General features: G+C 40.8%; 2 protein-coding genes and 1 long non-coding RNA gene across 4 annotated transcripts; all 3 read left to right on the top strand.

Annotated features, from left to right (window-relative positions):
• Positions 1–11,361: 11,361 nt before the first annotated feature.
• LOC114438009 (uncharacterized) lies at positions 11,362–21,991 on the top strand. Its single transcript, XR_003670955.1, has 2 exons — positions 11,362–11,438; positions 21,379–21,991. It is a non-coding gene; the product is annotated as an uncharacterized LOC114438009 (long non-coding RNA).
• On the top strand, positions 14,418–21,991 carry dnase1l1 (deoxyribonuclease I-like 1). 2 transcript variants are annotated; one of them, XM_028408994.1, is made up of 10 exons: positions 14,418–14,676; positions 14,791–14,831; positions 16,744–16,902; positions 17,014–17,102; positions 17,305–17,391; positions 17,465–17,577; positions 19,269–19,381; positions 19,466–19,623; positions 19,704–19,800; positions 20,397–21,991. In XM_028408994.1, the coding sequence occupies exons 3-10, from the start codon at positions 16,753–16,755 to the stop codon at positions 20,565–20,567; spliced, it is 978 nt and encodes a 325-aa protein (XP_028264795.1). In that variant the 5' UTR covers positions 14,418–14,676; positions 14,791–14,831; positions 16,744–16,752; the 3' UTR covers positions 20,568–21,991. The 2 variants fall into 2 exon arrangements, with proteins under 2 accessions (XP_028264795.1, XP_028264796.1); XM_028408995.1 differs by lacking the exon at positions 14,791–14,831 and having other exon boundaries at positions 14,575–14,676.
• Positions 21,992–24,930: 2,939 nt separating this feature from the next.
• LOC114438279 (L-rhamnose-binding lectin SML-like) lies at positions 24,931–26,790 on the top strand (the record flags this gene model as incomplete). Its single annotated transcript, XM_028409502.1, has 9 exons — positions 24,931–25,009; positions 25,101–25,133; positions 25,214–25,264; positions 25,487–25,622; positions 25,761–25,867; positions 25,955–25,999; positions 26,084–26,216; positions 26,548–26,673; positions 26,751–26,790. Coding segments are annotated over 8 exons (696 nt in total), but the record flags the coding sequence as incomplete, so codon positions are not given.
• Between the last annotated feature and the right edge of the window lie 122 nt (positions 26,791–26,912).

The raw sequence follows: 26,912 nt of genomic DNA on the forward strand, positions 1-26,912 counted from the left end.
TCACCATCTGGTATGTGTGAACGGCTGTCTGGAGTTATTGGTGACAAATCACCCTGACTTGCCTTTCTTTCTTTCTTTTATTGCTCATCATGTAAACCGGTATGGTCTTATCTAAATCTGTTGAATCAGTGCTGTTTATACACCTACCTATATACCTGGAGAGGCTCTTGCGCTTCTCCACTTTCATCACGCCCACAATAAATTCCGACCAATCACAGCATGGTTGCCGCACAGCCTTGAAAGACAAAGTTCGGCCCGGACCCTGTGCACAGGAGTGCGGATCAGCGGGCGGTCAGAGACAAAAAATGACGTCATTTTGTGGGCGTAACGTCTGCAGGGGGGAAAAATGTCTTTGTCTCGCGGAGTATGGATCCAGCTTAAGTTCTCAAAATGATTAATTGTTTTCTTGTATTTGTGTGAACTGTTAAAAAACAACTGCATTACTATATATTACTAATAACTACTAAAGGTCATTTAGTAGTATTTCACCAAAGTAGTCAGTGTGCACTACTCACCTCCTGCTGGGCGGAGGTGGATGGTTGGGCTGTGGAGCTCCCCTCTGGCTGGGCAGGGGCAGGGTTTACCTGTAGGTCATTACTGTTGTTAAACACTGAGCTCTCTAAATATTCATTAGTAGATGTTTCTTTGTGTCTAGTGTCAGTTTTCTGTGAGTGTACGTTTCAGTCTGCTGTGGTGGACTCACCTCACTGCAGGGCCGTTTGGCTGGGGGCTCCACGGGGACAGCAGGGCTGCTCTTCTGCTTCCTCTTCCGCTGTTACAAACAAAATGCATTTCATTCAACATGTCCCGTATAATAACTTCTTACATGGATCACACATCTGCAACAATTAGCACATCATACCACGTACACACTGACAGTAGAGAGAAATCTTAGACACATTATAAAGCCAACAAGCTTCAGTCCCATTAAGATGATCCTTTAAGTCACAGCTCAACAGCTGCTTTCACCTCAGCACTAAACCGGTTTCTTTGTATCTGATCAACATTATTGAACATGTAGAAGCAGTGCATTAAACATGACAGCATGGACATGAACCAATATCTGGGGACAAATTAATACATGTAAATAAATTGTTGAAAATTATTGAAGCCTAAAACCCTTTGTTTTAATAAATAGATTATGCAAAGACAAATAGATAAATAGATGTTATAATTATTTAAATCTTGTTTCAGTCTGCACAGAGATCGGACATGACAATGGGAGCGCAGCGACGCGCATGCGTGATTTGAAAAATGCTCTTATAAATCCTAAAACATGGCGGCATAGAGGACGGTACAAATGTTTTGTAACCACGCCACACTAAAAATAATTCAATAAATATAATAATTTCAACTAGTACAACATTTGTTTTGACATGAAAACAAGTTTTAAAAACAACAGAAACACGGGGATGTTGAAGAAACACCTGACAAAATAATTTAAATTGTTTATATTAAAGTTTTACATAAAAACTGAAAAAAAATCACATTCATCAGTTATCGCGCTCACTAATTAGCCAAACAGTTTGTGACAATACATGTTTTTTAGTTAAAAAGTTCTTTTCTCAGTAACAACCCAGCTAAACGGCAAAGCACTAGCTAAGCTAACCACCTAGCATGTTGCAGACAAGACCCTAAATTAGTGATAAAAACGATTAACTATTAATAAGCTCACCTTGCACATGTTAGTGGAGAGATGTAAATCCAAGTTTTAATTGTTTGTCGCTGTAAAAAGTTGTCCAAAGTCTCGCTGTCAGTGCTGCAAAGTGCTGCTAATCTCTCAGGAGTGGAATCGCGGACATGTGGCGCCACCTGGCGGATTTATAGGGAACCATAGCAACATCCAATCCTCGCGTGCTGCCGTCAGGACGCGCAGCTGCTCAGCAGTAGTTTAAAAAATGCCACAAAATTAAAAGATGCATATATTACATGTCATTATTTAGTGCTTACAAGTTTTATATAGGTTTATTGTTGTATTCATAACTGGTTGTAGTTGTGAGTCCTCGACACTAGTTTATAAAATGACATATTTGTAATATTTATGATGAAGGAAATGATCACATTTTGACACAGTATTCATTCAGTAACATTAAAATATGCATCATATGTAACATATGTTTCTTGTTGTATTGATTGCTGGGTGCAACACGACCAGCAGGTGGCAGTGCAGGCTCTGTGTAACCGCAAGGACTCCTGACAACACATGCAGAGAAGTATGCAGCATCTGGCTGCTGGTAATATGCAGCATGAAAACAGACAACATTTCACTTCTTGAAACTACATTAACCACAAACACTGAACACACTGATCCTCCAGCTCCTTTGCTCTGTGACCTGCTGCAGACTTCCTCTGAGTCTGACATCAGAAGTGACCGTGGATCTGACAGAAAGCACCTGGAGCCACTTCCATTGTTTCCTAGAAGACACAAACTGCATTCTGAAATATGAAATGATCATACATCAGTGACATTTTCTGATTGTGAGAAACAATAAAATACTGAAACTTCCACAGTACAGTTTGTGCAGTAAATTGTGTTTTGTTGACCACAATATGTTCAAAATAAAGACAAAAGTCAGTTTGCTTCAAAGCAGACGTTTGTAAACTTGATTCAATGCTTTAACAAAGCTGCTGTTCTCAGCTTGAATCATGCAGCGCCCTCTAAAGGTTCCACCACAGCACTTCAGTCAGGTTGAGGTCTTCTCAGACACTCTGATGGAGACGTGCTGCTGTGTTTGGAATCATTGTCCTGCATGACCCAGATTCAGCTGTGGGACAGACGACCTCACGTTTGACTCTACAAGACCTTGGTATGCAGAAGACTTGATGGTGACTGCAAGCTGTCTAGATCATCAGCACTCCTCCACTGTGACTGACAGCCAGGGATGACCTTTATCCAGCACAGGTCTCTGCAGAGAGGAGACAGCAGGTGCAGAGACAGAAGGTGACAACGAAGGTGTCTGGAGTCCATGAGTGAAGTATGTGAGGACAGACGACCAAAAAGAAGACAACCAAAGCAGGGTGGTGTGTCTGAGGAGAAGACCAGAGAGAGCGGTTAGACTGCAGCCAGCTCAGCACACCGGGGGCCACAGCTGCTCCAAATCACACACAGTCAGTCCCACATCAACCCTGAGAGGAGACCAACACATACAACACTGAGAGGACTCTGTGTGACTTCAGTGTCTCCGTGTCTCCCAGCACCGTCCACATGACCTGTCAGTCACTGACCGCCAGCGACCGCGTAAATCTAAACCAACTGCACTGCTCACAAACTAAAGGGGACACTACAATAACATCCTGGATCGCAATGAATGAAAAATTCCAGCTGAAAATCTGATCTCATTACATAGTGGAATACATTCAGAACAAAATAACATCAAATCGACCAGTACTAAAGCACCAAGTTCAACGCCTGCGACTTTGACGACATGATGGCTGAGAAGCGTCTGATTCCTGACGGCTGCGGGGTGAAGTACATCCCCAGCAGAGGCCCTCTGTCCCGCTGGAAGGCCCTGCATGCCAACTAGAGCTGTTGCAGGATTTCTCTGACCAACAAACAATAAAGTGGATTTGATAACAACAGTGATTTGATGGTTTGGTTTGGCTTTGCATCTCACAAGATGCCTACATGAGGGGACTGGTTTAAGGTCTGATTTGTCAGTTTGTCTTGGACGAACAATGTCTTAATGCAGTGAGTTTGAAACTTGACATTAGTTAAAAATGTCAGATATCAATCACAGTAAAAGAGAAAGATCTTTAACATACAATACTTATAAGCAAAAATATTTAATGCCAAGTGGCTAATGTTGCTGCTTTAGCTTAACATTTAATACAAACTAGGTTTTACAGTCTGCCTCTCCATTCATCTTAGCCATCATCCAGATTGTGTGCATGGTATTTGTGGACAGGTATCATACTCTACATGGATATAAAGATTCACTCTTATTGCTGATTAGATGCCCTCAGTTGTGATGCATGACCTCTAATTCTACATAACCTACCATGATGAGTAATGACTGATTCTAATCAGAATTTATGCAAGTGTATTTAAAAAAAATATACTTAAAATACTCTTTTTCTTTATTCTGCAATAAACATAAACAAGGTAAGAAAACATAGGTAAATTGGAACCCAATGACCAATACAAACAAAAAGCAAGCAAGGGTCTGTGAAACACCATATCTTCTCCTGTACAACTCCATTTTATGTATACAGTACATTTAAACACAATACAAAGACAAAACCACACATTCACACATTCTTTATAGTGACTACAGTTTCAACATTATACTAAACAGCTTTTACACAATGTTGTGTTTACTTAGTGTTGGATTGCATTTTGCTTGCTATTTATATATACCACAGACTGTCCAGGAGCTGACTGATGCTTTAATCCAGGTCTGGGAGGAGATCCCTCAGGAGAGCATCTGCCGCCTCATCAGGAACATGCCCAGGTGTTGTAGGGAGGTCATACAGGCACATGGAGGCCACACACTCTACTGAGCTCATTCTGACTTGTCTTGAGGAACTTCCACTCAAGTTGGATCAGCCTGTAATGTGATTTTCCACTTGTATGGTTCCAAATCCAGACCTCCATGGGTTAATAATTTAGATTTACATTGATCATTTTTATGTTATTTTGTTCTCAATGTATTCCACTATGTAACGAATTAAGATTTTCAACTGGAATATTTCATTCATTGAGATCTAGGAGGTGTTATTTTAGTGTTCCCGTTTTTGGAGCAGTGTATATTATTATTGTTCTACAGTGTGTTAGCAGATAAAGACAAATCAAACATCATGTTACAAACTACATCTGTCATCTGACAAACAGCCAACACACTCCTGCCAGGATGTGCACCTGGAATCTTCCAGCCAATGGATGGACAGTCTTGTGTTTGTTTGTTCAGATGACAAATGCAGCTGTTTTATTGTTACTTTCATTCTTCTGACTTCTTCTGACTGCATAGGTTGGAATTACTGTAAAATCTATCAAATATATTCACTTCCATTTAAACTCTATAGTGTCTTTAAAATGGATTTTGTCTCTGGGTGCTTCACACAAACCTGGAAAGACTGACCTGCATGCTCTCCAACAAACTGCTTGTATTTGATGCAGTCTAATGGCATTGTTTTGAAGGAGCATGAGACAATGAGAGCCTCCTGCTGTTGGGAGAATACTGAACAACAACAACAAAAAAGTAAGAAAGACTAGTAAAGCTGTTAAAAATTACAAAAACAAACATAAAAATCACATCAGAAAAAAACTACAACGTAACAAAAAATGGTAAAAATAAACAAGCGAACATGAAACGGTACAATAATGAAAATAAATTGTGCCAAACAGTACAGTTACAAACCAAGTGAATCGCTCTTAGTCTAGCCCATCACCTAGGACCAATTTGCCATGGGAAACCCTAGCAGGGGCTGTTGCCCCCGACAACATAGCTCCTAGGATCCTTCGGGCATGCAAACCCCTCCACCACGATAAGGTGGCGATTCACGGAGGGGCCCCACCCACTCTATTAACACGGCCGACCAACCCCTCCTACTCAATCTCGCTTTCTTCTACGTGAGAAACTACTTTGCTCCCTCAACTAATAATTATAATTTTTTTCTTTACTGTGTTTTATGTTATTTTAATAAAATGTATTTTTTATTTACTGTATTTTATTTTACTATAATTTTGTTTTCCATAATTCAGTTTTCTTTACTGTATTTAATTTTAATTTATGGTATTTTACCATAATTCAGTTTTCTTCACTGTTTTAGTTTTCTTTACTGTATTTTATTTGACTATATTTTAGCTTTCTATAATTTAGTTTTCTTTACTGTATTTAATTTAATTTATTTTATTTTACTATAATTTAGTTTTCTTTACTGTATTTTTTTTTACATTTTATTTTACTATAATTTAGTTTTTATTTACTATATTTTATTTTATGTTATTTGACTATAATTTAGTTTTCTTTACTGTGTTTTATTTGACTATAATTTAGTTTTCTTTACTGTGTTTTATTTGACTATAATTTAGTTTTCTACACAGTAAAGACTTTTTAAGAGCTGCAGGGAAAAACATGAGTTTATTTTTATCATTAATTATCGTTTCTCTGCAGTCATCAGCCACAGCATTAAAAACAGCCCTGATTATTGTCACAGTGGGTGATATGAGGCAGCAAGTGAGCAGTCACTTCTTGGATCTGAGGTGTGAAGTAGAACATTTAATGTGCATGTGTGCACCAATCTGAATTAGTTTAACAAGGGCCAAATAGTGACGCTGGATGACTGAGTCAGAGCATCAAACAGCAGCTCTTGTGCTGTGCTGGGGTTTGGATCATGTGGGTGTTACGTTGACACAGAGCTCCATCCTGAACACTGCTGCTGACCATGTCCACATTTCCATGGCATCAAACAGCTGCTTGTAATGTTGGCTGATCCTTGCATAGAATAAACTTACAGTCACTTACCTATACTTAACTATATCACTTATCATCCTACACTTATCATCTGACACTTATCATCATACACTTAACATTCTAAAGTAATAATCTACACTTATCATCATACACTTATCATCTACACTTATCATTTGACACTTATCATCTACACTTATCATTCGACACTTATCATCCTACACTTCTTTTTTTTAGAGAAGGAAAAGAGAGAACTATATACAAAGAATCAGGAATGTGTGCATAACTGTCAAATTGCCCCTTGTGCACCTTCATGTGTAGAAACTTACATTTCTACACTGTATGGGGAACAGTTCCACAGATTATGCACCATCCCTGTTACCTCTGCAGCCAGTGATGGTGACATCCAGTCAGGTGGGATGACCATAGGCTGGCTCCCAGCAAAGGACATCAGGAACTCTGGCTGGTGCTCAAAGAGGGAACGGACATGCTGTTCAACAGCCTGCAAGAGATGAACAGAGGAGCTAAATGTAATGACGTTCAAACACTTTAGTACCAACAATGAGACGAATCACTTAGATGGAAGGAGGTTTTCACTCAGCAATGTTTCATCTAAACTCACCCAGTGGTCAGTCCGCAGTCTTTCACGCAGCAGGTCTGCGACGGACGACTCGGGGCTCCTCTCTGGCAGGGCAGGACTTCCCTGTGTGCAGTAATTAGACACTGAGCTCTCAAAACACTTACTAGTACTCTTCATATTGCTCCTATCTTTGTAAATGATTAGCCATAAGCTCTGCAGTGGATTACTCACCTCCTGCTGGGCAGAGGATGGCTGGGGGCTGGAGCTCCTCTCTGACCAGGAGGGGCTAACCTGTGAGAAACACTTTATTGTTAGATACCGAGGACTCACCTACACCTGCTGTTCTTCAACAGGCTTTTCCTGTGTTTATCAGTTCCTACAGATAACTCCTGGTAGTTTTCAGTAAATGTCTCCAGAGTGTGCACTACTCACCTCCTGCTGGGCAGAGGTGGACGGCTGAGGGCTGGAGCTCCTCTCTGTCTGGGCAGTGCCAGGAAATCCCTGTAATCAACAACATATTGTTGAACACTGAGTTCTCAAAATGATTAATTGTTTTCTTGTATTTGTGTGAACTGTTAAAAAACAACTGCATTACTATATATTACTAATAACTACTAAAGGTCATTTAGTAGTATTTCACCAAAGTAGTCAGTGTGCACTACTCACCTCCTGCTGGGCGGAGGTGGATGGTTGGGCTGTGGAGCTCCCCTCTGGCCGGGCAGGGGCAGGGTTTACCTGTAGGTCATTACTGTTGTTAAACACTGAGCTCTCTAAATATTCATTAGTAGATGTTTCTTTGTGTCTAGTGTCAGTTTGTCTGTGAGTGTACGTTTCAGTCTGCTGTGGTGGACTCACCTCACTGCAGGGCCGTTTGGCTGGGGGCTCCACGGGGACAGCAGGGCTGCTCTTCTGCTTCCTCTTCCGCTGTTACAAACAAAATGCATTTCATTCAACATGTCCCGTATGATAACTTCTTACATGGATCACACATCTGCAACAATTAGCACATCATACCACATACACACTGACAGTAGAGAGAAATCTTAGACACATTATAAAGCCAACAAGCTTCAGTCCCATTAAGATGATCCTTTAAGTCACAGCTCAACAGTTGCTTTCACCTCAGCACTAAACCGGTTTCTTTGTATCTGATCAACATTATTGAACATGTAGAAGCAGTGCATTAAACATGACAGCATGGACATGAACCAATATCTGGGGACAAATTAATACATGTAAATAAATTGTTGAAAATGATTGAAGCCTAAAACCCTTTGTTTTAATAAATAGATTATGCAAAGACAAATAGATAAATAGATGTTGTAATTATTTAAATCTTGTTTCAGTCTGCACAGAGATCGGACATGACAATGGGAGCGCAGCGACGCGCATGCGTGATTTGAAAAATGCTCTTATAAATCCTAAAACATGGCGGCATAGAGGACGGTACAAATGTTTTGTAACCACACCACACTAAAAATAATTCAATAAATATAATAATTTCAACTAGTACAACATTTGTTTTGACATGAAAACAAGTTTTAAAAACAACAGAAACACGGGGATGTTGAAGAAACACCTGACAAAATAATTTAAATTGTTTATATTAAAGTTTTACATAAAAACTGAAAAAAAATCACATTCATCAGTTATCGCGCTCACTAATTAGCCAAACAGTTTGTGACAATACATGTTTTTTAGTTAAAAAGTTCTTTTCTCAGTAACAACCCAGCTAAACGGCAAAGCACTAGCTAAGCTAACCACCTAGCATGTTGCAGACAAGACCCTAAATTAGTGATAAAAACGATTAACTGTTAATAAGCTCACCTTGCACATGTTAGTGGAAAGATGTAAATCCAAGTTTTAATTGTTTGTCGCTGTAAAAAGTTGTCCAAAGTCTCGCTGTCAGTGCTGCAAAGTGCTGCTAATCTCTCAGGAGTGGAATCGCGGACATGTGGCGCCACCTGGCGGATTTATAGGGAACCATAGCAACATCCAATCCTCGCGCTGCCGTCAGGACGCGCAGCTGCTCAGCAGTAGTTTAAAAAATGCCACAAAATTAAAAGATGCATATATTACATGTCATTATTTAGTGCTTACAAGTTTTATATAGGTTTATTGTTTTATTCATAACTGGTTGTAGTTGTGAGTCCTCGACACTAGTTTATAAAATGACATATTTGTAATATTTATGATGAAGGAAATGATCACATTTTGACACAGTATTCATTCAGTAACATTAAAATATGCATCATATGTAACATATGTTTCTTGTTGTATTGATTGCTGGGTGCAACACGACCAGCAGGTGGCAGTGCAGGCTCTGTGTAACCGCAAGGACTCCTGACAACACATGCAGAGAAGTATGCAGCATGTGGCTGCTGGTAATATGCAGCATGAAAACAGACAACATTTCACTTCTTGAAACTACATTAACCACAAACACTGAACACACTGATCCTCCAGCTCCTTTGCTCTGTGACCTGCTGCAGACTTCCTCTGAGTCTGACATCAGAAGTGACCGTGGATCTGACAGAAAGCACCTGGAGCCACTTCCATTGTTTCCTAGAAGACACAAACTGCATTCTGAAATATGAAATGATCATACATCAGTTACATTTTCTGATTGTGAGAAACAATAAAATACTGAAACTTCCACAGTACAGTTTGTGCAGTAAATTGTGTTTTGTTGACCACAATATGTTCAAAATAAAGACAAAAGTCAGTTTGCTTCAAAGCAGACGTTTGTAAACTTGATTCAATGCTTTAACAAAGCTGCTGTTCTCAGCTTGAATCATGCAGCGCCCTCTAAAGGTTCCACCACAGCACTTCAGTCAGGTTGAGGTCTTCTCAGACACTCTGATGGAGACGTGCTGCTGTGTTTGGAATCATTGTCCTGCATGACCCAGATTCAGCTGTGGGACAGACGACCTCACGTTTGACTCTACAAGACCTTGGTATGCAGAAGACTTGATGGTGACTGCAAGCTGTCTAGATCATCAGCACTCCTCCACTGTGACTGACAGCCAGGGATGACCTTCATCCAGCACAGGTCTCTGCAGAGAGGAGACAGCAGGTGCAGAGACAGAAGGTGACAACGAAGGTGTCTGGAGTCCATGAGTGAAGTATGTGAGGACAGATGACCAAAAGGAAGACAACCAAAGCAGGGTGGTGTGTCTGAGGAGAAGACCAGAGAGAGCGGTTAGACTGCAGCCAGCTCAGCGCACCGGGGGCCACAGCTGCTCCAAATCACACACAGTCAGTCCCACATCAACCCTGAGAGGAGACCAACACATACAACACTGAGAGGACTCTGTGTGACTTCAGTGTCTCCGTGTCTCCCAGCACCGTCCACATGACCTGTCAGTCACTGACCGCCAGCGACCGCGTAAATCTAAACCAACTGCACTGCTCACAAACTAAAGGGGACACTGCAATAACATCCTGGATCGCAATGAATGAAAAATTCCAGCTGAAAATCTGATCTCATTACATAGTGGAATACATTCAGAACAAAATAACATCAAATCGACCAGTACTAAAGCACCAGTACTTTGTTGCAGCACCTCTGGCTTTTATAACAGCTTCAGTTGTCTGAGGCATGGACCTAAGTATCAACAGACAGTGTTCTTCATCAGTCCTACCTGGAATGTTGCTGCATGTTTGTCCCTTCCCTTTGTCTGTCCCCTTCATCCTCTCTGTCCTGTCCACCTCTTCTTCTCCTCCTTCAAATTTTACGAAAATTTGGATTGTAGAAAGTGCTATACAACTAACACTGAAGTGTGTCTTATTGCAGTTGTCAGATAATTTTTCCAGGTTGGACCATTTTCTTCCATTTCCACCATAGGTTTTTACTGGAATGAGGTGCGGACTGTTTGCTGGTCATCCATTGATATTATACGTCTTTCTTGAAGGAAAGTTTTCACACTTTCTGCCCTCCTGCCCATCCTGTCAGTCGATGGCATGAGAAAATTGTCCAGTGTCCATGTAAACTTCTGCAACAGCTCAAGGTGTCACAGCACTGTTGGTGAACTGCAGACTCATCAGCACATTGATCTGATGCAGGTGTTTGTTTCAGAGAGAGAGAGAAAGAAACAAACATTCTCTTCCCCTGTGTTTCTGTTCTTATTACCTGCCCTGGTGGTGTTCACCTGTTTCTTGCTGTCTGTGTCTGCTTAGGTCCTGTGATGTCCTTTGTCTGTGCCAGATTGTCCTTGTGAGTCTCTGAGTAGTTTGTTAGTTTGTTTCTTTCAGTTAGACCTTTAGGCTTTTTGCTTGTAAATGATTCAAACAACTGTTGCTGTAATAAAGACACCGGCCTCATTCCTCATGTTAAGTTGGTTATTTCTCCTTTAAAGTATGAAATTACTTCACTGAAAACCTGAATAGGAACGAGTGGATATTTTGCATTTAGACATGAAATGATGTGTCTGTAACTGTGTGTGTGTGTCTTTCTAAGAGTTTTGTGCATTTCTGTCATGTTTCAAGTGTTTGTTGCACAGGATTGTCATCAGCTCTTCTTCATGTGTTACCTTTGTTTCACATGTGTGTGTAACATGAGCAGCTTTTGTAGTTTCTACGGTCTGTTTGCAGTTTTCATGGCTGCTGTTGTAGTTTTTCTGATCTGATTTTGTAGTTTTTGTAGTTTTTCTGGCCCTTGAGGGGAATCTTTCACAAAGAGGAACACATGCAGTCTTTACATGTGTGACCCTCGAGGATTATTGAACAGTAAAGATGATTGAATGTGTGTCACCTGCTGCTGTTGATCATATGAGCAGTTTGCTGGTTTACTTGTACAAAATACACACAGCATGCTGTGTACTGTAAAATAATGATTCTAGTTGTGTAACATGATATTTCAGATATTATACTCAAAGCACATATATTAGCTGTTGATACACAAAATAACAGAATATCACCAAGCTGACTGGTTTGTAGATGAAGTTCTGTTAAAAAATATCTGCATAATCCACCAACCTTCCAACCAGATCAACATCCTCTGATATTATTAATGATGCAGATGTGGTTGGTTGAGTGAGGCTAAGATTCACTAATGGATTCCAAACTTATTGTTTCTTCTGCTTTTCATTTCAGGCAAAGCTGGGAGAGCTGAAAACTGGAGAGGAGACACAAAGACAGAGGCACAGAGGTCAGATGCAACAATCACACTAAGACACCACAATCCAGACCACAACAGCCTCACATTCACTTAACACTGAGTGAGGCAGTCCCTTCAGTATGAATTCTGCATCAGGTCGCATCTCCTCAGAGCTCATCTGTCCTCATCTAACCCGCTAAAACTTGTTCAATTGGGCTTCACAAAGGGTCGAGCATGGCAGACTGTTAACCAGCGACAGGTACGATCCCCCTGTAAACTTGGAACGACCTAAGGCAGGTGCAGCCATGAGTGCTTGAACCCAAACGTTGCTGTGAGCAGAGCTTCCGTGACATCACCCGTTTGTTTCTGAAGAGCCGTTTTGAGGCTCAGCGGGAGGCTTCAGGACATTCCGACCGCCGCCATGTTGGCAGTGGTTCATTCTTCTTTCTCAATATGTATATAATATATCATTAATGATTTCCATTTTTCAAAACCTGGTGCATTTTAATTTTTCCAATAACTTTTTGTACGCCAGTGATGAGAATGTTATTTGCCGTCCTAAAGGATATCTAATTTTAGAGATATCTTGAAGAAGACAGATCTCCGGTGTCTCTTTTTTCTCCAAGTGTTTTGTTCACAGTACCAAAAGGCATGTATGAGGGAGTCTTTGGCGGCAGCACTTAAAGCAGGAGCTGTAGTGTCAAACTTATTTATTTTATCTCTGCTATAATATATTCTTGTCATTAGTTTATACTGTATTAAATGCACATTTTCATTAGTTGTAAGTCTATTTGTAAGTTGCAAACACTCTTTCCATTTTTGGCGTTGAAACCTCTAAAATTTTTATTCCAACCTTCATATATATTTATATAAATCATCATTGTTCTCAGTTGTGATAAACATGGTACAGCTTACTTAATGTTCTTCTCTTACCTGGAGCCCAAAGTGGCTTTATATCTGATGGGACATTTTCAATATCACAATTTTCTTTTATCCGATTCCTTAATTGATAATACCTAAATATCTCTGTATCTTTAAGATTAAATGTTTCTTTTAGGTCATTAAATGAGCGAACATTACTAGTGGTTATTAATTATTCTAAATTTGTTTATGTAAAGGAGTCCCTATTTCTTGTCCTAAGAGTTTGTTTGTTTTTTGTTTCCATATATTTAAGGTGCTATTAATGACAAAGTTGTCTGTTTTATTATCTACCCATGGATCCTCATTAGTATTCTTAATAATTTGTTCAATGTAAAACATCTGAGCTGCAATCTGATACAGTTCTATATTATGGAGATTTAGACCTCTATCTTTTTGGCAGAACAAAAGGCTCCTCTTTATTCTGGATGTTTTTTCAGCCCAGAAAAATGATATAATTAAAGAATTTAATTCAAGAAAATAAGGCTTTGGGGGTGTCAGCGGTATACACTTTGTATTTCTGATTAAATATATATATATATATATATATATATATGGATGTGCTGAAGACTTTAAGTATTTAAGTATTTCTGATTATATATATATATATATATATATATATATATATATATATATATATATATATATATATATATATATATATAATCAGAAATACTTAAATACTTAAAGTCTTCAGCACATCCACTGTCTGTGTGGCGTTTCTTTTGGCGCCATCTGCTGGTACATGTTACCGTCACAACTCGTGTGTTCTCCTAAGATCACTTCCTCTGAGTGATTATGGAGGAAGTGTGGAGTCAACAATGGAATTTTTGGTGATTATAATCAGCCTTCATGCACTTGCTGACTTACTGCTTTAAATTAACTCCAAAGTGTGTGTGAGATCATGAGAAACTGAAATGCAACTGTTAAAAATGAAGTGACATGTTTGACTTGGAGAACTGAAAAGAAGAAGTTTGTTACACAATCAGTTTCTTTAGAGAAACTGAACTGTTTATTCGTACATTCATTGGTAGCACTACAGTCGGTGCACAAAGTCTTTTAAAACGTTGAAGTGCATCATATTAACATGCAAATGAGGATAGTTTGAATTCTTTCATTTATCTTTGGTCTGTGTGAAACTAAATGCGTAGCAAGAAATAATGAAAACATTTCAAAACTAATCGAGGCACTGCATTAATTATCTGCACTGTGTGTTGAGATTAACACTTGTTCTTGTCATAGAGGTTTGTTGATCATATATGTAACACCATTGTTATTGTGCATAATGAGGGGAAATATACATGGAGTTGCAGTAGCCTATGTTTTTAGTGCATAGCACAATGTAAACATGGACTTTGAGCTGTCAGGAAAGTCTGCAGCGCTCAGTTATCAGTTGAGGTCTATGTGTAAATGTGTGTTTTCAATGTCTGTGTTGTGATCTCAGTTATTTTTTCTGAGCTTATTCCATTTATAACATCGCGTACAGCCTTTGAGTCTTATTCATGGAAAAGACTATATGAACCGCTGAACATGTCCCAGCACAGCACCACAGCTGCACAGAGTCCCTCCCACAGGAAATACCCAGACCGGGCCAGCTCTGAGTGTCAGCAGACGAAAGGAAAAGCCAAGAAACAAACACAAGCTGCATCGTCCAGGAGACAACAAAGCTGGTGAGTTGCAGCTGCTGCTTTAATGTGACCAGGCCTCTGGCTTTTAAAGGCTGAGGAGGAATGTGTTCTGTCACCTGATGCCTGTGTGTGTCTGTGCCTGTGTTTGTTTTACAGCACTGAAGTGTGTTTGCTATTCGACAGTTGAGCAAGTTGAGGTACCTTCACTGATCGTTTCTCCTTTTTCCTTAAATCCTATCTGTGTTTTGAATTAAGTGTGAGGAGATTTGAAGAATTCCAGTAAGATTGACTGTTATATTCGACCCTTTTGAGCGACTTTTGTCCTGTCAAACATGGTGATTGTTGAGTCAAAGTTCCCCTTTTGTATTTCATAAGCAGAAACAAATAGTTACATGAATCTTAAAGTGGTTTTCAGAGAGCAGTGAAGCTTTAACATAAATGTCTACCACCTTAACAACATTAGGAGGAGCAGAAAGGAGGAGCCTTTGCTTTGTGCTGGAGGGTTCCGTTAACTTTTCCCTTAACTTGTAAAGTTTTAATCTGAGACAGGAAAAGTGGAGTGACTTGTACAGCAGTGTGTATATTACAATAGGATAGTAAACCTTATTAATCAAGTATGTGGGCAGAGCTTACATGTGAGGCAGAAAGCCGTGTGTGTCTACTAACAGGAATAAAGTGGCCATCAGGCAGCATAGTAGCTGATACTATGTATAAGTCTGTAACATGTGCTGACACCTCCCAGCTGAACGTGAGGAATTTCCCCTTATGACATCATGGTTTATTTTCCTGAACACATTAAGTCTTTCCTGCCTCAGGTCTCTGTTTTTGTGTGCAGTAGACAAAGACATGACCATAAAATAAAAGAGATCACCTTCAATATACTTTGCCTGGACCGTCTGTCCTCCTACATACTGGTGTGGTTAAACCAGGCTTCCAATGTGGGGTTTTGTTTTGGTGTGTGTTTAATATGAGGTTTGTCATGCTCATAGCACACTCCAAAAGTTTCCACCGATGTCCGGTGTGTGTATGTGAGTGTGTTAGAAAGACTGGGGCCCAAATTCATATGAGCAAATCTTTGCACATAGTTAAATAAATGTACACCTAAATTACTACAGTGACAATCACTGAGGCTGGTTTAACCTGACTGTCACTGATGAGATTATTTACCTGCAGCAATTAATCAGTCAGCCTACTCAGAAGAGCCCAATCAACATGTCATCTGTGTGTAATAGGACTGAGAGCCAGAGCAGTGAGGCAGAGACGGCTCATTATATTTAAGTAGCTATAGAAACAATCAGACAACCTTTTTATGTGGTGCAGTCAGAGTATATTTTTCAGGTCAGTAGACTGGACGTGGACATCATCTTTCTACCACATACAATGCAGTGATTCCATCCATTCCCAGGAAGTTTGCACATACTCACAGCAAGAACAAAGGGCGGTCAACCAGTCCCCCTCCGGCAGTTTCATAGTTGTTAGCCAGTCGTTAAACACACCTGGCCCAGTCAGCCAGAACATCACAGGTAAGTATGGAAACATTTAGTGCTATTGTTTTTAAGTTTTACCCAGACCCACCCACTGAGGTCTGTAACCACATATAAACCATGTTTCCCCACCTAACAGTTAGAACTGATGAAGCTGCTTGGATGAGCAGCGAAACGTCTTCAAGAAAACTCTACAAGTCCAGACGCCTTGCTTCAATCAATCAATTTATAAGATAATCAATTTATCTTATCTTATCAATCTTCTCTAAATGTCTAAAAAATGTTTTCTAAATGGAAAAAGAGCTCCTAGTCTCTAAAGCTTAAGCCCCCTTTATGTTGACTGAATGAAGCTGATTAACTTGTGTTGAAATCAATGGAACAACTTCATTGTTCTTTGTTACAGCTTGATACTAATTCACACCTTGACTCTGGTGACGCAGCTTTGGTTTTGATGAGCCTACAGTTACTTTGAGTATTACTTGGCTGCATTTCCCTTTGTTGTCTTTGCGGTGAACACTTGTAGTTTCAATCACTGTAAAATGTGGCTGTGTAAGGTGTGTGTAAATGTTCCAGCAGATCTGACCCGAGGTTTCGTCTTCATGTGGATGTTTACTGTCTGTTTCAGATTTGAACCATGATGTGGTCTTCCCTCCTCCTGCTCTCGTTCCTTATGGGTGTGGTTGAAGTCCAGGGGGCTTCAGATTTCAGAATCTGTGCCTTCAACATGCATCACTTTGGGGACTCCAAGGCCAAGAAGAATGATGTCATGCAGATTATTGCTAAAGTAAAACAAAGCCACTGATCGTTTTGGCTGGGACAGCTGACATTTACCTCAATGTCCATGTCTGTGTGTTACACTGCAAGTCTAACCAATAGCTGTTGTTGTGTGTTCCAGATCATCACCCGCTGTGATTTGTGTTTGCTACAAGAAGTGAGAGATAGTAAAGGGACAGCTATACCACAGCTGCTTGACCGCCTGAAGAGGTGGGACATTCAGTGGCATGATGCACTCTAAACCAAGTCTTAACCTTCAAACATTAACAACAACAGCAACGACATTTAAAAGCTTTTAAAAACTGGTTCTCACAAAGATAGCAGCACCACTACACACACACACACACACACAATTAATTAAACTTAGCAGCAGTTTTAATGCAGCATCTTCTTCTCTGTATTTCTTGATCAGCTATGACAGCACACATGAATATAAAGCTGTGGTCAGTGAGAGGCTGGGCCGAGACACATACCAGGAGCAATATGTGTTTGTTTACAGGTAAGACAAACTAACTTTGTATCTTGATGCAACCAAATGTAAGGACTTGGCAGTAATGTTTGAATGTGTGCAGGACTGACACGGTGACAGTCACTGGACAGTACCAGTATCCAGATGATCTGCCCGGAGACATTGATGCTTTTTCCAGAGAGCCTTTTGTTGTTCGCTTCAGAGCACCTAAGACAGGTCAGTTCTGCTTTCATCCAAGATAGTACAGAAAATGTAGACATACAGTGGGGAAAAAAAGTATTTAGTCAGCCACCAATTGTGCAAGTTCTCCTATTTAAAAAGATGAGAGAGCCCTGTAATTTTCATCACAGGTATACCTCAACTATGAGAGACAAAATGAGAAACAAAAATCCAGAAAATCACATTGTAGGATTTTTAAAGAATTTATTTGCAAATTATGGTGGAAAATAAGTATTTGGTCAATAACAAAATGTCATCTCAATACTTTGTTATATACCCTTTGTTGGCAATGACAGAGGTCAAACGTTTTCTGTAAGTCTTCACAAGGTTTTCACACACTTTTGCTGGTATTTTGGCCCATTCCTCCATGCAGATCTCCTCTAGAGCAGTAATGTTTTGGGGCTGACGCTGGGTAACACGGACTTTCAACTCCCTCCAAAGATTTTCTATGGGGTTGAGATCTGGAGACTGGCTAGGCCACTCCAGGACCTTGCAATGCTTCTTACGAAGCCACTCTTTTGTTGCCCGGGCGGTGTGTTTGGGATCATTGTCATGTTGAAAGACCCAGCCACGTTTCATCTTCAATGCCCTTGCTGATGGAAGGAGGTTTTCACTCAAAATCTCATGATACATGGCCCCATTCATTCTTTCATTTACACGGATCAGTCGTCCAGGTCCCTTTGCAGAAAAACAGCCCCAAAGCATGATGTTTCCACCCCCATGCTTCACAGTAGGTATGGTGTTCTTCGGATGCAACTCAGCATTCTTTCTCCTCCAAACACGACAAGTTGAGTTTTTACCAAAAAGTTCTATTTTGGTTTCATCTGACCATATGACATTCTCCCAATCCTCTTCTGGATCATCCAAATGCTCTCTAGCAAACTTCAAACGGGCCTGGATATGTACTGGTTTAAGCAGGGGGACACGTCTGGCACTGCAGGATTTGAGTCCCTGGCGGCGCAGTGTGTTACTGATGGTAGCTTTTGTTACTTTGGTCCCAGCTCTCCGGAGGTCATACACTAGGTCCCCCCGTGTGGTTCTGGGATTTTTGCTCACAGTTCTGGTGATCATTTTGACCCCACGGGGTGAGATCTTGCCTGGAGCCCCAGATCGAGGGAGATTATCAGTGGTCTTGTATGTCTTCCATTTTCTAATAATTGCTCCCACAGTTGATTTCTTCACACCAAGCTGCTTACCTATTGCAGATTCAGTCTTCCCAGCCTGGTGCAGGTCTACAATTTTGTTTCTGGTGTCCTTTGACAGCTCTTTGGTCTTGGCCATAGTGGAGTTTGGAGTGTGACTGTTTGAGGTTGTGGACAGGTGTCTTTTATACTGATAAAGACTCCAAACAGATGCCATTAATACAGGTAACGAGTGGAGGACAGAGGAGCCTCTTAAAGAAAAAGTTACAGGTCTGTGAGAGCCAGAAATCTTGCTTGTTTGTAGGTGACCAAATACTTCTTTTACTGAGGAATTTACCAATTAATTCATTAAAATCCTACAATGTGATTTTCTACATTTTCTTTTCTTATTTTGTCTCTCATAGTTCAGGTATACATATGATGAAAATTACAGGCCTCTCTCATCTTTTTAAGTGGGAGAACTTGCACAATTGGTGGCTGACTAAATACTTTTTTTCCCCACTGTATTAACACCCCTCCTCCCTTTTCTCTTGTCTATATCTTCAGCTATAAAGGAATTCGTGCTCATACCTCAGCACACCACTCCATCCAACACCACTAAGGAGCTTGATGCCCTGTACGACGTTTTGCAGAGTGTCAGAAAGATGTGGAAAACTGAGGTACACATTCGTTTTGTCAATATGAACTGAAGAGCACCTTTAAAATAACACCTAATGTGTGCTGTGTACATGTGTTATGAGCAGAATGTGATGCTTCTTGGGGACTTCAACGCCGACTGTGGCTATCTGGCTAAGAAGAACAGGAAGAATGTGCGCCTCATTACAGACCAGAACCTGTTTTGGCTCATATCAGACAGCACTGACACCACAGTGCGATCCACCACGTCCTGCGCCTACGACAGGTGAGCACCTATCCCTCTAAGCTTTTAGTCTGTGCTTCTTTATCATCATTAATAATGTGTGGGTTTTTGTGTTTCATCAGGATCGTTGTGCACGGGGAGAAGTTTAACAGTGAAATTGTGCCTGATTCAGCCAAGCCATTTAACTTCCAACTGGAATATCGCATGACAGAAGAGCAGGTACCAATCCTGTGTGTGTGTGTGGGAGTCTGGTTACAATAAGCAGTATTCCTACAAGAAGATTGTGAGAAAAACTCTAAATATTCAGTTTTTCACAGGAATAGGTTGATTTCCAATGACTCTTGAAATGACATCGATCAGCCTTGAAATTCTGAGCTATGACAGGTGGAGATGAATTATCTGGTTACCATAGCAGCTGTCAGTAGCAGCAAATCAACACTTTGTCCTGATGGGTGATGTTAGAAGGGGGAAAATGGGCAGCAGAAGGATTTGAGACACTTTGACAATGACCAGCCTGTGATCGCTAGATAACTTGGTTAGATCATCTTCAGGTCAACCAGTGACAGGGTCAAGGAAGGCCAAGGCTCAGTGATACACCTTTACTTTTATTTTCAGTGACTGTTAGGTCAGGATTTGGTTAACACACCCTGCGTTACATGTTATGAAACTGATTACTGCTGTTATTTTCCAGGTCAGGACATGATATATCAAGGATTAATGCCTAAATGGCAAAAACACCTGAGTTATAAACATATAGACGTGAGCTGGAAATAATAAGTATTGTTGAGATTTTCAGTTCCTGTTCTTCTGTTTAGGCACTGGATGTCAGTGATCATTACCCTGTGGAGGTCATGCTGAGGGTCACCAGTTCCAGAAGCTTCTTCAGTGGTGCCACATCCTTGACAAATACACCTGTACTCCAGAAAATGCTTCAGAGTTCTTTGTTTGTACTCTGCCATCGTGTCTTTCAAATGGTATTGTGGTAGCTGAATAATGATCCCTCAGAGTGGGGCAGGCATTCTCAGGACAGCTGACTTTATGAACTGATGAACTTAAGATTGTCCTACATGTTGTGACCAGCTTGCCAAGTACCGCTGACAACCCTCCAAAGCAAACCCTCTGAATTACACAACTGTTAACCTTCACCATCATTCAACATGTTACACAAGTATTGATCTGCTTTACCAGTGTGTGGGTGTTTGATGAAGGTTTATGATTCATTGGAAAGTTCAACCTTTTATTTAGACCAAAATGGTCCGAGGCAGAAACCTGAAATACAGATAATTCTTGGGCAGCTACATCCATCACATGAATCCTTTCACAGATGCACATTTAATACCCACCACACATTCAGAACTGTTGGATGACTGAGCACCTTTCCTGACATCAGAAACCTACTTTTAGCAGCAACAATAAGTAAAATTCATGGATTCCTGTATGACTTTATAAGTCTGTCACATTGTTGTGGAAGAATTTTGGGCCACATTGATTCAGTTCATTGAGGTTTGTGGATGTAGACTTGCTGCTGTCCTTTGGATCATTGTCCTGTTGCATGACCAAACATAGGTAATGTTTGGTCATGCAACAGGACAATGATAAATAGGACAGCATGTTCTAAAGCCCCACATGTGCCTATAAAATGATTTGGTATTCATGGTCCACTCAATGAGATGCCCAGGTTCTGTGACTGCAAAACAACAAATCATCTGCACTGTTTTCATGTGAGTTGCAGAATTCAATGCAATTTTTATTTCGCATCTTTTACAATGAAAAAGCTTTTTGCTGTTACTTAGCAAGGTGTGTGTGTGTGTGTGTGTGTGTGTGTGTATTTGTCCTTAAATCTTTAAATGAAAAATGACCTGGATGAGAATCTACATTGATTTTTTGTCCTTATCTCTCTTATCAACCAGTTTGCCCTTGATTGTTGTTTCTACACTTGTACATGTAACCGTGTGTTTGCCTCTGCACACAGTGTTTACCAAAATGATCCATTTATATTTGCAGTTGGACAATGAAGCCTGGGGTTTGCCCAGTGCTAACAGTGTGACCATTGACACAGGAACTTTGTAGTATTGTGACTTAAGTACATGCGACACATTTGTACTTCATCTGTCTGTAACTTGAAGAGTCTCTGAGTGTGTCTGTCTTGGAATTTTCTCAGGAATTATCCATCTGATCCACTTTGTACTTGGTGTGCCCACAGATTTTTGTCTCCTAATCCAGGACATGGTGGATCGACAGGGTGCTGAAACATTTACTATGCTGAAGTAATCACTGTTTACATAAAAAAAACACTTGTCTAAAGTTTCACATGTATTGACCGTTGATTAATCATTTGTTACGTTTTTAAAAAACATTTCATATTTAAACTGTTGAAATGGTAAATAAACTCTTAAGAACATCAGTTAAATCTGCACAGTTGGAGAACCATGTTTGTGTTTGTATGACCCACTTTCTCTGAGATTCAGTTCGCAGACAGATGTTCTGATATTTCTCTTTAGAATTCACTGGTTTAATTTAGAATCCAATGTTCCATAAATGATGTCACAAATGCAGCAAATCAGGCCCAAACCAACCAAGAGCTTGAGGCAGGCCAACTGTGACATTTCGCTACTCCTTCATCAGTTTAAACCATCATATTACCACCACCATGCTTTATAGGTTCTTGGAATGCAGTGTTTTCCTTAATCAATGCTCTCCTGATGAGGATTCATGAACATAACATTAGCATTAGCTAAACAACCCGCGCTTTCTCTTTAACGCTGTAGCCAGGCTGACAAAGAGCCACAGCTCTGTAGAGCCTCACATTCCTGCAGCTCTTAGTAGTGAAGACTTCTTTATGAGCTTCTTCACCGATAAAATCACCACTATTAGAGGACTAATCAACCACAATCTCTCTGTGACCGCTGAGGATACACCGCCACTTCTGGAAACGGATCCTGATCTAACTCTGGACCGCTTCGTGCCCATCGGCCTCCCTGAGCTGACCACGAGCATCAGCAAGTCTAAACCTACTACCTGTCTTTTGGATCCGATCCCATCATGGCTCCTCAAGGATGCTGTTCCTCTGATTGGAGACTCTATATTAGGACAGATCAACCTCTCTCTGGAAACAGGATATGTACCACAGGCTTTTAAAACTGCTGTGATCATTCTGACACTTAAAAAACCTTCACTGGACCCGGACGTCTTAGGAAACTACAGACCGATCTCCAACCTCACCTTTATCTCCAAAATACTCGAAAGAGCTGTTGCTCGGACCGATCTTGTTCACCCTCTACATGCTCCCTCTAGGAAACATCACCCAGAAGCACGGCATAAACTTTTATTGTTATGCTGATGATACCTAGCTGTATTTATCCATGAAGCCTGAAGAAACGGAGCCGCTAGTCAGACTACAGGCGTGTCTAAAGGACATAAAGGACTGGATGTCCTCCAACATTTTACTATTAAACTCAGACAAGACTGAGGTCATTGTTTTTGGACCTAAACATCTCAGAACTAGTTTATCAGATAATACTTTCTCTCTGGATGGAATTACTCTGGCCTCCAGTACGACTGTGAGGAACCTTGGAGTTATCTTTGACCAACACATGTCGTTTGTCTCTCATATTAAACAGGTCTCCTTTCTTTCACCTGCGTAATATTACTAAGATCAGGAGCATTCTCTCTCAGAGTGATGCTGAAAAGCTCATCCATGCTTTTGTCACTTCAAGACTGGACTACTGCAACTCTTTATTGTCTGGATGTCCACATAAACAGTCTGCAGCTGATCCAGAACGCAGCAGCTAGAGTTCTGACAGGAAGCAGCCAAAGGGATCATATCTCTTCTGTTCTAGCGTCTCTTCACTGGCTCCCAGTGGGCTCAAGAATACACTTCAAGATCCTTCTTCTAACCTACAAGGCTCTTCATGGACTTGCTCCATTGTATCTGCAGGACCTGATTGTACCATATGTTCCTAATAGAACACTCAGATCTCAGAGTGCAGGTTTACTTGTAGTTCCAAGGATTCATAAAAGTAGAATGGGAGGACGAGCTTTCAGCTATCAGGCACCGCTACTATGGAACCAGTTACCATTCTGGGTCCGAGAGGCAGACACTGCCTCCACCTTTAAGACTAGACTTAAAACTTTTCTGTTTAGTAAGGTGTAGACCTAGTGTGTAGCACAGCTATGCTGCTCTAGGCCTACGTTGTCGGGGGGCACAAACATGATCCACTGAGCAGTTTCCCTCTCACCCTCTGACCTCTCCTCTACTCTCCTTAGTCAGGCTCATACTGGTAATATCGTCTCATAATCTGTGTTTACTGTCTTCCTTCCTCTTTGCAGGTCTCAAGACCTGCATACTGACCTGCTGTCTGGCCCCTGAACTCTCCTAGCCCCTGCTGCTCATCTTTGCTTTGATTACTATCAAATTACTATCACTACTTATGGACTGACGATATATATAGATATCCATTATAATATAATCACTGTTTCATGTTTGCAATACGAGAGAGGCCTTTAGTATAATGTATGGATTTATTGCCTTGCATGTGACACATTGTTATGTTTATTCAAATGGAACATGTAACCACCTGTTCGCAAAAAGGCCGTATTTGGAGGTGGGGTAGGTTGGGGACAGATGGACCTTCACACTCAAGAGTCTGGACTTGAAGGGCCCATGACACTATGACCCCGTTCAGACTTGTGTAATTAATCTGGCTAGAGTGAGATTCTCTAGATCGATTTTCTGTGAATCTGAAGAGCACAATCCTGTTCAGATCGTTTGTTTCCACTTGGAATTGACATTAGACACCTACTGGATAAGGTTAGGCATTAAAACAGAGCAAGGGCTTAATGTAAAGATCATGGTGTCTCAAAACACACAAATTCTTGTGAAACGCTCTTTCCTTCAAGTCATGATTTTTGAGACCCACCCCCATAAACATGTAGATATGTGGCTGCTCACATGTTCTCATGTTTTCATGGACTGAAATATCAACCTCATGATACATTCTCCCGGTGAGGACGGGCTGAATTTCGACCACATACAAATCTTCATTCATTAGCTGACAGAACTAATAATGCCTTTTAGGTGATTTCAACCAATTTGAATTTGGGTGATTTGAACCAATTTCTTCACAAATGTAATGCTACGTTATGTGGTATTATAACTGACCACTGATTTTCTCAGTAAAAACAAGTTATAAAACGAGTTATGAAATCAATGGTAAACACATGTTTTCACTGGCCTTTAAAATGAACTAATTACCTAACCCTGAACGGGACTGGATTTTTGGAGCCAAACAGGAGTCCGCAGGTTCAGGTTTGTTTTGCATAATACACTCTGACCATGTAAATGTATAAATACAGAGCGTGCTCTTCCCAACCAGCAGCAGTCTGACTTGCTCCTCTGAAACCATGCTTCACTTAAGCAGCGCACTCGGTGAGTATACCCAGCAACACTGTTCTTAAAGGAAGAAGAGTTCCTTCATTTAACACATGTCGCTTCTCTGTCTCTGCCGCTTCTGTTTCAGTGTTCGCAGCAACCTGTCTGCTTGTTAGCACAGGTAAAGTGTGTGTATGAGAACATTTTACCATGTGTGCCTTTTTGTTACACTAACACACCATTTGTATTGTTGGTCTGTAGGTGCAGAGAAAATGACCACCTGTGGAAATGCTGTCCACCGCCTGAGCTGTGGTATGACTTCACAACCACTGTGTGATTGTAATCAGAAATGCACTAGCTTGGAAAAAAAACATTTATTTGAAAAATCATGCATGTTAATGTGTAAAAAACTGATATCTTACAGTGAGTTTTTGTAACGAAGTTGTGGCATGCGCTGTCACATCAGCTGAGTGAATGAGGAAATGAAACGGAGTCAGACAGCTCCTTCAGTGCTCCCTCTGTTGTGTATCACAGAAACTGGAGTGATCAGTGTGCAGGCTTCGATGTTTGGGCGTACAGATGCTGCAATCTGCGCCACTGGAAGACCTGCTGGAGAGGTCGCCAACACCGCATGCTCTCTGAATGGTGTATTGGACATCGTCAAGACAAGGTACATAGAATATACATAGGCATATTCAAGTGATTATGGTAAACATATACATCTGTGGCATTGCCCACATGACCAAACAGCATGTTTATGTTAACAACATGTATTTTGTACCATGTTAACTGTCTCTGTGCTCCGCAGGTGTAACGGGAAGAAGGCGTGCGAATTGAGCCCGGCGACTTTTCCATCAGATCCCTGCGGTGACACTTTCAAATACATAGAGACCACATACCTCTGCATCCCAGCAAGTCAGTGTCACACCTGCGTGATGCAGTAACATGTAACGTAGCAACAAACTGGTCCTCAATCTAATCTGATTCATGACTCTTTGACAGATCGCCTCGTCGTCTGCGAGCAGAATCTGCTTCACATAGACTGCCGTAAGCTCTCACACTGAATGAACTGTTCATAAATCACCTGGAAATAGCCCTGTTACAGCATGTCCTCTCCCTCTCTCTCTCTAGCTCAGGGACAGGTCATCAGTATCCATGGTGCTGATTTTGGACGCCGTGATAAGACCACATGCAGTTACAAGCAAGAACCTGGCAAGATCCAAAATGTTGAGTGCTCAAACCCCACCAACAAAGTTGCTGAGAGGTACAGCTGCATGCTCTGTTCTCTTCAGAGGCCCAGTTACCTTTTAACACACCAAACACTAGAGTCTGCCCCAGGACGTTATGTTCACACCAGTAAAAACCCAACACAAGTCCATTTAAAAAGTAGTTTAAACCATCTGCATGTCTTTAAAGCAGTTATAATGGAGAAGGTCATGTTTTAGATTAGCTAGAAGGGGACAGTGTTACCAGCCATGTGTGAAGAAGAACACTGGTTACTGTGATTCTGTTTGATTTGTTGGACTTTTACTACCAGTATACAATACTCCATCTTTCATCACTCTCCTTCTCTCTGCTACTTTGCATCCATCCAGGTGTCAGGGCAGACCTAACTGTTGGATGAGAGCAAACAACGCTGTGTTTGACAACACCTGTGCAAACACTTACAAGTACCTGGAGGTGGCATACTCCTGTAATACCAACTAAGCATGTGATGCAGGGTGAGGATGGAGCAGAAGAACAGTTCATGCCTAATCTTTTATCAGTACTAAAATCTCATTTATTTGTTTACTTGCAGATCCTGCAGACCTGCTCATCACAACATCAGAGTGAGCACACTCTGAATAAAATACATTAAAATGAAAAACTGTGTCTGAGTTGTTATTATGAGTGCCTGAGCTTCAGCACATTATGTTACTATATGCAGTATGAGTTGTTATCCATCCATCCATCCATCCAT

Source organism: Parambassis ranga, chromosome 7 (assembly GCF_900634625.1).
Source record: "Parambassis ranga chromosome 7, fParRan2.1, whole genome shotgun sequence".
Classification (NCBI taxonomy): Eukaryota; Metazoa; Chordata; class Actinopteri; family Ambassidae; genus Parambassis; species Parambassis ranga.

Excerpts from the sequence above, each read along its gene's own strand:
- dnase1l1 (XM_028408994.1), top strand. The coding sequence starts at position 16,753 with ATGATGTGGTCTTCCCTCCTCCTGCTCTCGTTCCTTATGGGTGTGGTT. Across the intron at positions 16,903-17,013 it reads TCATGCAGATTATTGCTAAA|ATCATCACCCGCTGTGATTT; the intron begins GTAAAACAAAGC and ends TGTGTGTTCCAG. Across the intron at positions 17,392-17,464 it reads CAATATGTGTTTGTTTACAG|GACTGACACGGTGACAGTCA; the intron begins GTAAGACAAACT and ends GAATGTGTGCAG.